The 14209-nt window shown below is 42.5% G+C and overlaps 1 protein-coding gene across 4 annotated transcripts in view; it reads left to right on the plus strand.

Moving 5' to 3' along the window:
• Positions 1 to 14209, plus strand: part of EXOC1 (exocyst complex component 1) — a 52410-nt gene that overhangs the window by 23995 nt on the left and 14206 nt on the right. For 2 of the 4 annotated variants that reach the window (XM_075930391.2, XM_075930393.2), the window contains 3 exons: positions 3 to 152; positions 4279 to 4384; positions 13352 to 13396. In XM_075930391.2, coding sequence (XP_075786506.1) covers positions 3 to 152; positions 4279 to 4384; positions 13352 to 13396 — 301 coding nt within the window. The remainder of the gene's footprint in view (positions 1 to 2; positions 153 to 4278; positions 4385 to 13351; positions 13397 to 14209) is intronic. The other 2 variants (XM_075930392.2, XM_075930394.2) reach the window with 1 other exon arrangement.

Below are 14209 nucleotides of genomic sequence, written 5' to 3' on the forward strand. Positions count from 1 at the left end.
AGGGTCATGACCAAAGTTCCACACTTGCCCAGCACTCTCTTGAGTTGATGTTACCCAATCACCATCCCTTTCACAGAGACTTGCTTCGATATGCCAAACTGATGGATTGGCTAAAAAGTACAGATTATGGAAAATATGAAGGATTAACAAAGGTACGTGACTCAGATTTTTGATAAATTCTCTAGTGCTTTGTGTTCCTTTATTTTTGGAAAGTGTCTTAGTCTCAATTTGAATGTTAAAATTGTGATTTTTTTTTTTTAAACCTTCCCAGCTCCTTTGTTTTAACTTGAGAGAGAATACTTTAAATAAAATAGAAAATTCTCTATTTTAGTTACATTTAAAGTTTTGGCATTGTAAGGTGATTGTACAGGCTTTCAAAGAGGAAAAATTAACCACAGATTTTACAGAAATTGTGCAGTGAAATTGAAGGCAACCTTTGGCCCTTCAGAGGAGCTATTTACTCTTATTAAACCCACTATTTTTAAAGCAGATACAATGGATGCAAATTATTAGCAATCCTGTTGTTGACAAGTTTCTGTTATGAGCATCATTTTTCCAGGACAGCAATCCAGTCCCATTGACTTTAGTTTACTATTAGCAACTATCATGTTACTCATTGACTACTTGTTTTTGCCAGATAGTCCCCCAAGTCCCCACTTTCTGAGGAAAGCCCCAGATGTGGGCAGGCTTGCATGTCTGCTACCAGGAATGGAAGCACTTGGACATGCTGATCCTGGGCTCTTGGTGCCTCTGCTTCCAGTAGAAAGTCTCCTTATCCAGGCTGCACCCTTGCTTCCCAGTCTACAGCCCACCTTCACACTCCACAGTTCTGGGCCTCCCTGAGTTTTCTTCCATGTTGGTGATGGGTCCCTAGCTGCAAGGCTGCTCTGCACAACTGTCTGGGCATGGGGATTTTCTTTTTTGGTTTTGTTTTTAGTGATTGGTGTTCTTTTTTTCTCTTATTCTTTCAATTTGAGTTGGGCTGTTAGGTAAAAGTTAGGGATATACTCAATAAACAGTATTTTTTAACTACAAAGCTTCAAAAGACAATGAATATCATTAAGTAGTGCTTAATGATATAATATTCAAATGAGCAAATCAATAACACTTTGAGCTCAATGATTATTAGTGATATAACATAAAATGCAATGAATTATTTAGTTCCCTCCTACCCCCCCAAAAATGAAAGTAAGCAACCCTGTGACTGCAAAAAGGATTCACTTTGTGCTTGTTACATTTTTCCTAGAAATAATAAAAGGCAGTAACTTCCCAGAACCGAAACTAGATTTTCCCACTAGCACTAGATTTTTGGATATTAAAAAAATATTCATTTTTGGTTTATGGTCTAACTTGTTTGACTTAATTACAGAGAAATACTAGTAAAAATAATGGACTGCTGAACACCATTATGGAAAGTAGAAGTTACTATTACAGTAAACTTCCGATTAATCCGGCACCTTTGGGACCCAGGGGGTGCCAGATTATCAGATATGCGGGACTATCGGAAGGGGGGGTTATGAGGGGTCTGGGGTGGGGGGGAATGCCACCCTAGACCCCTCATAGCCCCCCCCTTCTGATAGTCCGCTCTGCCCCAGGCGTCCCTGATTCAGCCGCTGCTGAAACTGACCAGCAGTGGCTGAATCGGAGATGCCTGGGGCAGAGCAGCTGGAGTGCTGCCGGGTTGGTCCGGTAGCGCCGACCCTTGGCATGACGGGACCAACCCAGCAGCACCTCAGCTGCTCTTGGGGATGCCTGGAGCAGAGCAGCTGGGGTGCTGCTGGGTTGGTCCCGCAGCGCCTCTCCTCGGCGCTACTGGACCAACCTGGCAGCACCCCAGCTGCTCTGCCCCAGGTGTCCCCAAGTCAGCTGCTGCTGAAACTGATCAGTGGCTGATTCCAGGAAGTCCGGGACAGAGCAGCTCTGCCTTGGGCTTCCTGTAGTCAGCCGCTGGTCAGTTTCAGCAGCGGCTGAATTGGGGACAGCTGGGGTGCTGCCGGGTTGGTCCCACAGCCCCGAGAGGCAGCGCTAGGGGACCTACCTGGCAGCGCCCCAGCTGCTCTTCCTCCGGCTTCCCCGATTCAGCCGCTGGTCAGTTTTAGCAGTGGCTGAATAGGGAAAGCTGGGGACAGAGCAGCTCCAATGGTCTGGCTGCCCGGAGCACTTCCGGGTTCCTGATGGTGCCGGACCGTCAGATGCCGGACCATCGGAGTTTTACTGTATATATGAAGTGATAAATCAGGTTGGCAATTTTGCTAAAGGACTGAGTTTCTACTATTGTTTCTTGAAGTAGGCAAAATAGAGGGTAATGGGTTAGTGTGTGTGTGTGTGTGTGTGTGTGTGTGTGTGTGTGTGTGTGTGTACGTACACAGGCAGTCCCCGGGTTACGTACAAGATAGGGACTGTAGGTTTGTTCTTAAGTTGAATCTGTATGTAAGTCGGAGCTGGCATCCAGATTCAGCCGCTGCTGAAACTGACCGCCAGTTCTGACTTACATACAGATTCAACTTAAGAACCCCAAGCTTCCCCAAGTCAGCTGCTGCTGAACCTGATCAGTGGCTGATTCCAGGAAGTCCGGGACAGAGCAGCTCTGCCTTGGGCTTCCTGTAGTCAGCGCTGGTCAGTTTCAGCAGCGGCTGACTTGGGGACGCCTGGGGCAGAGCAGCTGGGGTGCTGCTGGGTTGCTCCAGTAGCACCGCTCCTCGGCGCTACTGGACCAACCCAGCAGCACCCCAGCTGCTCTGCCCCAGGCGTCCTGATTCAGCCACTGCTGAAACTGACCAGCAGCGGCTGAATCAGGACCTGGGGCAGAGCAGCTGGGGTGCTGCCGGGTTGGTCCAGTAGTGCCCAGAGCGGCGCTGCAGGACCAATCGGCAGCGCCCCAGCTGCTCTGCTCCAGGGTCCAAAACAAAAGCCTGGTCTGCTGGGGGGGGGCACACTAGCCGCGCCCCCCCCCCCCCCCCCCAGCAGACCAGGGACACCGGGAGCAGAGCCGCAGCGGCAGCGGGGTGCCGCGCCTCTGAGGCTTTGCTCTGGCAAAGTCTCAGAGGCGCGGGACCCCCCCGCGGCTGCGGTTTCAGTCCCGGTGCCTGTGGTCTGCTGGGGACGGTTCCCAGCAGACCACAGGCACCCGGACTGAAGCGGCAGCAGCGGTGGGTTCCCGCGCTTCTGAGGCTTTGCTCTGGCAAAGCCTCAGAAGCGCGGGAACCCGCCCGGTGCCCCTGGTCTGCTGGAGACGGTCTCCAGCAGACCAGGGGCACCGGAGCAGCTTACGAACGGGGCTTTCTTGCCCCCGGAGCTCGCAGGTAGCAATCCGCTACCTCGACCTCCGGGGCGAGAGAGCCCCGTTCGTAAGTGCGGATCCGACGTAAGTCGGGAACTGCCTGTATATGATTGTGTGTGCGCACATATACAACCCTAACGATGGGCATTTGTGTGCTTTCCTTGTGACATGCACCTACACGCATGCACATATGGTTTTATAGGAGAAAGGTGTGTGCACTTATTCTTCCAATATGTTCTTGTTATGTTTTTGCACTGATAGTTAGGAATGCATTAGCAATGTATGGAGGGATTTATGGACTTATGTCAAGTGGTTAATGTATGAGAAAACAAATACCATGAGGCACTTCCATTTGTGGTGCTAAGAGATTTCAGTCAAGCAATCAGACAGTTAAATAATTTATACTTCACTTGTGACCAGTTTCTTATATTTTGGAACTTAAACTTTCTTAGCAACAGTGCAAGCTAAAATTAAAGCAAGTTTCTTCTGTCAGTTACAATTATATTGGTCCTTTAATTGTAGTATGCATCTTTATTGTATCTCATGACAGGGAAGTGGAATTTTTAACCTTGAGCTGTCTTGGCCTTCTGTTTCTCAACAAGGATTCATCCTGTGAGAGGGCATGATTTCAGGGGTTTTGCTTGGAGTACACCTTTTTATTTGTTGCTAGAGGGTTGGTAAGAACCCAGTAGCAGAGACTAAAGAGGATGAGTTAAGCTATGTTCCTCTGCCATTTTGGCCATCCCCAATAACAGTTGGGTGTCTGGTCACTTATACTTCCCCTGGGGCTGGGAGATTACAGCATGCCCCAGTGGATTTGTTTCTTTGTAGCCTCTGTTGGTAGCATAGACCTGTAAGGTTTTATATAGTCCAAATCTTTAGGCACCAAGAGCTTTAGCTTGTTCGTTTTTATTTTCAGGTTGTATCTATAATTCTGGGCTATTGTGTTTGTTCATATCATAGTATGTGTGCTAAACTGTTTTTGTTTTTCACTTAAGAATTACATGGATTATTTATCACGACTATATGAAAGAGAAATAAAAGATTTCTTTGAGGTTGCTAAGAATAAGATGACGGGCACAGCCAAAGAAGGAAAGAAGTTTGGTAAGTTTCCAATAGACATACTTTTGCTTCAGTTTTTTTTAATTTGTATTTTAATACAGTTTTTTGACAAATCATCCAGAGCCAACTTTGTAAAAGACTATTTTGTGCTTGAACTGGACAGATGCAATATTTGGCAGATAAGGTGAAAGTCACAGATCAAATATAAGATCATCAAAAATGTATTAGGTACACTAGAAAAGCCCTCTTTTTGACACTTATATTAAATTCAGAGGCAGTTAAATGAGATTACTTGAAGAATGAGGCATGACACTGTATCTCAGTGTTAGGGCAGACACTGTTTGAGATCTGACAACATATTTATTTTTTAAAAACTTCGTTTAGTGGGTTTTTAACATTGAAACAATTTTCTTTGGGTAATTTTTTTTCCACCTTTTATTTGGGGAGTGTTTTTAGTGTTACTTGTGTTACTAAGATTTGTATTTCCATAAATATTTACAAGAGATTTTGAAGAAGCTAACTTAAACACTAATTCTGCTCATGGGGATGTACATATATGACTTTAGAAAAGGCAACTATGTACATACATCTGAGGTGGGAAATTGAATTTAGACTTCTCCTTTTGAGTGCATGTATCTCCTTTTGGGAAAAGGAATTCATGAATGGGTCTGAAAGGGAACTGTGCCCCAAATAACATTACTATATAGTAGCAAATAATGAGGGAAAAACATGTGACAGGTTAGTTGGCTTTGTATGTAAGATGTATTGTTTTGATGTTTGGTATAGCTTTATGACCTTAAATCATCCATCATTTTGCAACCAAAATGGAAGAATGCAATTAATTCTACTTTGCCTGTTTAATATAATGAGCTAAATCTCTGATGCACTGTTCCAGATGATCTGTTTATTAATATGTCTAACTATGCCATAGCAGATGATAGAAATGTAGCACAAATAGTTCCCTAGAGGTTTCAGAGAAACTTGGGGCAGCAGGAATCCTGAATCTTGAAATGTTGAGTTACGCTGTTGGTCACTTGTTTGTAGAATGAATGGATAAATAAGACTCCCTCTTAAACTAATCCTATATCTTCAATTTTTTTTTTACTATCCCCTTGTAATCCATTTTGTGAAGAAATATTACCCATAGTAATTATGTTGTTAACTTCTTGTGAATTGTGGACAACAGATCTTTGTTTTGGAGGAAAAAGGGTTATTCATATATGAATTAAAAAAGATGTAAGAGAATTTCTTTTAAGATTCTTATTGGTGTAAACCAGTGGTTCTCAAAGGGTGCAGCTAACTGCACTGTAATTTGAAATAAGATACACAATCTGAGCTATGCAAATTGTTTATCTTACTTTGATGCTATTTCAAAATAGTTTATTTAGTCATTTGATACTGTCTGCACAGCGCCAAATTTAGAAATAAAGTGCTATTCCAAAATGTCCCTTACTCCTCATAGAATAAGGTTTACAGGGACATCAAAATAGCAAGCCTGAAGTAACAGGCTTGCTGCAAAGATGCAGGATAGCTAATTCAGGATACTCTGGTATCCCGAATAGCATTGCAGTGTAGACATAGCCAAAGTGTGCTCTGTGGGCCAATATCTTGCAAGTGAGCTGTGGGCTCAGGGCTTGACCCTCCCATTTCAGCAGGGAGCCTGCCCTGCCATTCCAGTCCCACCCTTTTCACTCCTCCCGCCTCCCTACCCCCCCGAGATTGGAGTGTCCGCTTCCCACTGTGGAGATGGCGTGAGTGAATCGGTGAGGTCACAGAAGACCTCTTGGGATGCCTTGCCTTTCTGCTTTCTGGGGCTTCTCACCGCTTGGTCCTTCTGGGCCAGCTCCTTGGTCTCCCACAACCAAGGCACTGAGCTAAGATCACTGGCTTCCCCCCTGCCCCCGCTGAGAAGCAGTACAGACACTGAATCTCTTCAGGTCTAAGGAAAGTGTAGTTTAGGGCCCAGCTTCCTGGGATACCACTTCCCAAATGGAATCAGAACCCCCAAAGAATTATTTAGGTAAGTCTCCTTTAATAGCGAAAGGCAGATGTACACACCAATTGCTCCCCCAGTTAATAATTATTTACACTGGGTTATAGAAAACAAAGTGATTTTTATTAAGTACAAGCAGTAGGCTTTAAGTGGTAATAAGTGAAAACCGGCAGTGCAAAGTAGATTACAACTCAAAATAGAAATTCTGTCTTTCTGGATATGGGAGATGAGCATTTGCTTATCTGATAAGGTAATTCCTTATCAGATAGTCAGTCAACTAGTCGACCCTTCCCCCCCATCCTTTCTGTCTCTATCAGAGGCAGCAAACTGGGGGAAGAAGTGGCACTTCAAAGCGGCAGCGCCGCACAGCTAAGCCAGGGATCAGCTCTGTGGCGCTGCCACTTTAAAACTCCAAGGCGATGTTTCAAAGGGGCAGTTGCCACACAGCCGATCCCCGGCTCAGCTGTGCCGTGGCTGCGGCTTTGAAACACTGAAGCCGCATTCAGAGGGGCAGCGCTGTGGAGCCAAGGGGCAGCTGGGTAATCCCCAGCAGAACTGGGATCAGCTGGGGAGCCCTCAGCTGACTCCAGGCTCTGTGCGGCATGCAGCCCGGGGTCAACAGTGGACTCTGAGTGCCTGCTGACCCCAGGCTCCATGAGAGCTCTGTGGCTTTGAAATGCACAAGAGCCCCCACTGGGGACTCTTGTACATTGCAAAGTAGGCACCCACGTGCAGCCTGAAATCAGTGGGACTTCCCACTGTCCCCGGGCTGCACACAGAGTTCCGTATTTCTCCTTTGAAATGTACAAGTGCCTATCGACTGGAATTTCCAGTGACTATTCGACTAGTCAGTTAACTGCAATTTTACATCTCTACCTCTGAGTACTACCCCATGCTACTTATCTATGTGGGTATTAATGATACTGCAGGCTGTGACCTTGAGCGGATCAAGAGTGACTACAGAGCTCTGGGAGTACGGGAGAAGGAGTTTGGAACGCAGGTGGTGTTCTCTTCAGCCCTTCCTGTCAAAAGTAGAGCCCTAGGCAGAGACAGGTGCATCCTGGAGGTAAATGCCGAGCTGTGAAGATGGTGTTACCAAGAGAGCTTTGGCTTCTTTGACCACGGGATGCTGTTCCAAGAAGGACTGTTAAGCAAGGGTGGGGTTCACCTTTTGTGGATGGGGAAGACCGTATTTGGATGCAGACTGGCTAACCTAGTGAGAAGGGCTTTAAACTGGGTTTTTCGGGGCAGGTGACCAGAGCCCACAGGTAAGTGAAAAACTTGGAGGCCTGGAAGATGGCTCAGAAATGGGAGGGAACCTGGACTATAATAGCAGAGATAAAGGAGAGACAAGGCAGAACTGGGGAGCAAAATCAAATCAGTATCTTAGATGCCTATATACAAATGCAAAAAGTACGGGGAATAAGCAGGGAGAACTTGAAGTGCTAATAAATAAACACAACTATCACACAGTTGGTATCACACAGACTTGGTGGATAATACACAATTGAAATATTGGTATAGAAGGGTACAACTTGCTCAGGAAGGCTAGGCAGGGGAAAAAAGGGAGGAGGTGTTGCCTTATATATTAAAAATGTATACACTTGGACTGAGGTGGAGATGGACATAGAAGACAGACTTGTTGAGAGTCTCTGGGTTAGGTTAAAAGGGGTAAAAAATAAGAGTGATGTCATGCTAGAGGTCTACTATAGACCGCCTACATAGGCTGAAAAGGTAGATGAGGCTTTTTTTTTTAAACAACTAACAAAACTGTCCAAAGCGCGGGATTTGGTGGTGATGGGGGATTTCAATTAAATTATCCAGACATTTGTTGGGAAACTAACACCACAGGGCACAGATTATTCAATAAATTCTTGGAATTCATTGGAGACCATTTTTTATTTCAGAAGGTTGAGAGAGCTGCTTAGGGGAAGCTGTTCTTGATTTGATTTTAACAAATAGGAAGGAACTGGTTGAAAATTTGAAAGGCAGCTTGGGTGGAAGTGACCATGAAATAATAGAGTTCATGATTCTAAAGAATGGTAGAAGGAAAAACAGCAAAATAGAAACCATGGATTTCAGGAAGGCAGATTTTAATAAACTCAGAGAACTGCTAGGTAACATCCCATGGTTAGCAAGACTAAGAGGAAAAACAACTGAAGAGAGTTGGCAGCTTTTTAAAGGGACATTATTAAGGGCCCAAAAGCAAACTTTCTATTGCATAGGAAAGATAGAAGGTATTGCAAAAGACCACCTTGGCTTAACCAAGAGGTCTTGCATGATCTAAAAATCAAAAAGGAGTTATATAAAAAGTGGAAACTAGATCAAATTACAAAAGTTGAATATAACCAAGCAACACCAAGCAGGGGCAAGATTAGAAAACCACGAAATGAGCTAAATCTAGTGAGAGGCATAGAGGTTAACAAGATGCTCTATAAGTATATTAGAAGCAAGAGGAAGACCAAGGACAGGTTTGTTCAGTGAAGATGGAGAAACAATAATAGTAACTTGTGGGAGATCAGATACCGCTACTCTGAGCTATATTGGTGTTTTCTTGCTTTTTCCTTCTTTGCAGTTTTTCGAATGAAGCTTCAATTTGAGCATCTTAAACACAGAGCGTCTGCTGGGAGAATTCTTTTGGTCCTCTGTACTAACAGAAGGCTCTTTTTTGGACAAAAGTATGGCAAAAAAGAGCAGTAAACTTTTGGAATGCAATGCAGATTCTTCCTTGCCTTAACAGGATGTACTTTTCTTCCTCTGAAGCTAGAATCTTATTACCTTCAGTGCCTTTAAATAGCCTATTACTAATTAAATTAGCCCATTCTAACTTCAGTGGACATAGAGAACAACTGATAACCTCTTTCATTATAAAAGTCCTAGTTGGAAAATTATCAGGTCCCCAAATCAATTATCTTTTTTCAAGACAAAAGATAACCTTTTTTTCAATCTTTCATCATAGATCAGATTTTCTAACACTTATCATTTTTGTTGCTCTACTCTGGACTCTCCAGTTTGTCCACATCCTTTCTAAAGTGTGATGTTCAGAGCTGGATGTGGGGGTCTTAATAGCAGGGATGTTAAAACACATTTACCTAAATAAATGCATAACTGCTGACATTTTCAGTGATTATAAATTTGTGTGTGGGGGGGAGGGTTTCACTGGAATTACCCCCCCACATTTCTGCATCTGTATCTGAGGCAGCAGCGTGGGGGAGGAGGGCCCTATGTGTAACAATAAATGTTAACCGATTGAGTCTAGGCTCATCGATTAATCATGTGAAAGGGTAAACACGTACATGCCTACTGCCGAGTAGGACAGCTACCTCCTGTGTCTGTCTTGAAACACTCCAGAATATTAGCCTTTTTTGCAATTTAATCATATTGATGAATCCTATTCAGTTTGTAGTTCACCATAATCCCCTGGTCTTTCAGAAGTACTACCATCTAGACTGATTCTGTAGTTGTGCATTTGATTTTTTCTTTTCTAAATTAAGTATGTGTGCACTTGTCTTTTATTAAATTACATCTTATTGAATTCAGACCAATTCTTCTATTTGTCAAGGTCATATTGATTTTTCAGCCTGCCCTCCAAAGTGCTTGCTACTCACCTGATGTTGTGTTCAGATTTTCTAAGCATACTTTCCACTCCATTATCCTAATCATTAATAAACATATTGAATAGTCCCAGACCCAGAACTGACTCCTTTCAGTCCCTCCTAGATAGGCCTTCCCTCCAATTCGACAACAAATCTCTTTTGAATATGGTTTTTCTAATGCTAATATCTAATGTACAATGTGACCACAGTATGCGCTACCTATCGGATAATATTGCCACAGCAGCCCTGTATCCAAGGTTGGTCCTTGGTTATATTTTTTTTTTGTTCTGTGCAGCACCAGTTTGAGGTTGAATATCAGGGCATCTATGAAGAAACCAAGATCAAAATTCATAGCGGTGTGGTTAATTTTTATCTGCATTATCTTTAAGATGGAATTAAATTTGATTCTAACATCCTAAAACTGTGTTGGTATCTAGTTGAGAATGTGGGGTTAAAGAGCATTTGCACATCTATGTCTAGAGCACTGAGAGTAAATACCTGTTGTCTTAGAATAAGATCAGTTTGCCTGCTCCACTCTGAGTTGGCTCTTTGAGGGATTGTATGCATATACATTGCACAGTAGATGTATGTGTTTTCAGTGCATTTGAGTCCGAGATGGTTGCCAGCAGAATTATTAGGTGGCACACAGGCTCCTGCTCTCTGTGTGCTGTCAGGAGAGGGCATAAAAGGGACTGTCTTTCTAGTCCCAAAGAAATTTGGTGGCCTCCAGAAATATTTCAGATGCAGAACTATTTAATCAAGAATGTAAAGTTTAGAATGATCTTCCCCACTTTTATCTCTTTCATAGAGACAAGACATAGGGTACGTCTAGACTACATGCCTCTCTGGCCAGAGGCATGTAGATTAGGCTACCAGACATAGGAAAATGAAGCGGCGATTTAAATAATCGCCACTTCATTTAAATTTACATGGCTGCCACGCTGAGCCGACTAACAGCTAATCAGCTGTTTGTCGGCTCAGCGCAATAGTCTGGACGCGGGGGTGTCGACATCAAAGGTATTTGTCGACCACCCAGGTATGCCTCCTGGAATGAGGTTTACCTGGGTGGTCAACAAATACCTTTAATGTCGACACCTGCGCGTCCAGACTATCGCGCTGAGCCGACAAACAGCTGATCAGCTGTTTGTCGGCTCAGCGCGGCAGCCATGTAAATTTAAATGAAGCGGCGATTATTTAAATCGCCGCTTTATTTTCCTATGTCTGGTAGCCTAATCTACATGCCTCTGGCCACAGAGGCATGTAGTCTAGATGTACCCATATAGTTTCACTGGTAATTTGTCCCTGCTACAGGAAGTTCCTTCAGTCTGTAGTAGGCACAAAGGGTTATCAGTACATGGTGTTTCTCGTTAATCTGTTTTGAGCCCTGAGCATCTTCACCAAATCCATATTGGTGGTAGCAGTACACCTTCTTCATTTCGATAGTCAAATATTCCCTTACCCAGATGATTGGCTGATTCGTGTGACATCAAGCGACCAGGCCCATAATAGCATCCTTGTCATTAGACGAGTGTTCTCCTGCTTAGGTCTGAAACTAAATGTGGACAAATCACAATTATAACCAGCTCAAATCCATAACATTCATAGGAATCCACTTCAGTGCTGGGACTGTCATGGCTTATCTTCCAAACAAGAAGTATCAGTCTCTAGCCTTCTTTCCAAAAACTTCAAGTCTAATCCAAAAACATTAGTGCATGCTTGTCTTAAGCGCTTCAGCCATAGGGCTTCCTGCAAATATGTAACTCTACATATGAGGCTTTAGTCAGTGTGCTGATCTTTCAAATAGTTCTGAGAGTTGACCTGGCTTCTATTTTTGCATTATATTAATTCTCTTCCTGGATTTCTGATTATGAAGCATTTCCTCTATTGAGAATATCATCTCACTCCACTAGGTCTCAGTCCACCACATCACCATTCCTGAGCAGTGTTCCAGTCATTGCTGTGTGCAGGGCAGCAAGGTGGTTTTTGGTTCATATTTTTCCCACTCATTACACCATGATTCACACCCCTTGAGATGATGCCAACTTTGCAAGTCAGTCCCTATGTCCTATCTGTTAGGGGATGTCTGAGGAGGAGTCATCCAGTGGAATGTATGTGTCAATTGCTCAAAGGAGGAAAAAAGGTTACTTACCTGTACAGTATCTCTCTTTCTTGGAGGTATGTTGTGCACATATATATTCCACAGCCTTCCCATCTTCCCTGCTGCTTTGGATTTTACTTAAAGCAGTGTGAAGCAGTGGAGAGGAATGCAGGAGGCATATGCCTATTCTGTGCCATCACCTGTGAGCATGAGGTGAGCAGGAGCACATGTGCATCTAAATGGTAAGAATGGCAGAAGTCTTGAACTTGAGTGGAGAGGGTGCATATTCACCTAGAGTGGAATGCATGTGCACAACACATCTTACATCTCAAAGAGCAACAGGTACTCTACAGATAAGTAACTATTTGGTGGTTTTGCAGTTGTAGCTTTAAAAATCCATGCTCACCAAGAATTGTTGAATAATACCACATTTTGCTTCTAGAGCATGTGCGCAAGTGCTTTCCACTGGTGACTTTTAAATGTGTACCACAAATACGAGGAAATATTAGCCTGTCATGGTATTCTACATTTCTTATAGTTTTTTGCTTGAGGACATGCCTTATTTTATTTTTCAGAAACCAGGATATTCAGGGGTAAATCTTTTAAAAATTCTTTACATCTTTATGTGAATGTTTTTGTTGGTAATGATGATTTTCTTAGACTGGTATGTGCAAATTGGGAAATTCTTGATACACTCTGAATGAAAAACATTGCTCATAGTGAAAATGAATTGTCAACAACAGCATATACAATAGGCTTCCTGTTCTTATAGGAGAAAAGACTATTATGGAAAGGACTTTTGCAGTTTTAGAAGATTTTTTTTTTTTGTTATAGAGCTGGAAGGTGATGTAGCTAGCCCCCATTTAGTACAAATCTACACAGGATAAAATCTGTTTTTTGTATTTCTCTTTGATATCAATATTACTTACAGTTTATTTGCACAATATTTCTATAAACTGTGAATCTTGTCCAATAACAATCTTTGCAAATAAGACTCAGGATTTTGGTGGCTCTTTCTATATTAAAGAGAATTTGATGTAAAACTGTTTAACAATTCAGGGTTTTCTTACACATTTTCTTTTAAGAAAAATAGGAAGTTTAATATTTTTAAACATAACTGTGTTTTCCATGTAGCTAGATACTGAATTTCTAGAACAGTACCTCCCCAACTAAGTGTGTTTGCAACTGTAGATACTTGCTGCTTATAGTTCTCTGCATGTTTCTTTCCAGCTAGTGCTTAACTTGCATCTTGTGCATGGTTTGTGCAAACTGCATTTTTAACTTGTCTTTGTCTTTGATGCTTGCAACCTAATCCATGCCAGCTACACTGCCTCGAAAAGAAAGTGCTGTCAAACAGGAAACTGAGAGTGAGTATGACTAGTGTATTAGTAGGTACTGTCAATGCATGTGTGTCTTTGTTGATGTATTTACATATAATGGGAAAACCCATAAACCCTAAAGCTGACTGCTCATTGTGGAAATAAGTATTTGTAAGCAAAATACATCCCAATGATGTTGAATGTAGTTGTTCATTTTATCTGATGGAGCATACAGGATGAACGTTGTTAATTAGTTTCTCTGTTGTTGAGACTCATGAAGATTCACCACAGCAGTTTTACATACAGTTTGAATATAGGAGATGGTTTTTCTTAACTTTGTTTTGTACTGAGGGAGTCTCATCATAGCAAGTGCTCCCCTGTCTACCACCATCCTACTTCATTCCCAGCTGTCATCAAAGGAGTGATATCTATAGGAAAAAGCAAATCCAAAAAATGTGGAGAGTATCTTTAGATACTCAAGAGTTTGCTTTCATATTTTCCTTTCAGAATTAATTCCCCAGTGTCTCTCTTTTCTCTGTGTGCTACTGGAAGATGCTCTTAAAGCATCACAGCTGGAGTTTTCCCATTTAGCTTTCCTTTCAGAAAGGAGAGTATCTAACGCAGTCTATTTTTTATATATGTTGGCCCCAGGTATGAGATGCTTAATGTAATTGCTGATGTCGGTTTTCATATGTAGATTAAGGTAACAACTGCATTGTAATGAACTCTGAAAAAACATTTAAATATTCCAGATAGCCTTGTAATGAAGAAACATGTGTATACAATAAAACAACTTACAGGTTAGGCACAAACTGTTGATTAGAAAGAATATTTACAATCTCTATAATACTAAAAGTGATG

Source organism: Pelodiscus sinensis, chromosome 4, assembly GCF_052426305.1.
Source record: "Pelodiscus sinensis isolate ZL-2025 chromosome 4, ASM5242630v1, whole genome shotgun sequence".
In the NCBI taxonomy this organism is placed as follows: Eukaryota; Metazoa; Chordata; order Testudines; family Trionychidae; genus Pelodiscus; species Pelodiscus sinensis.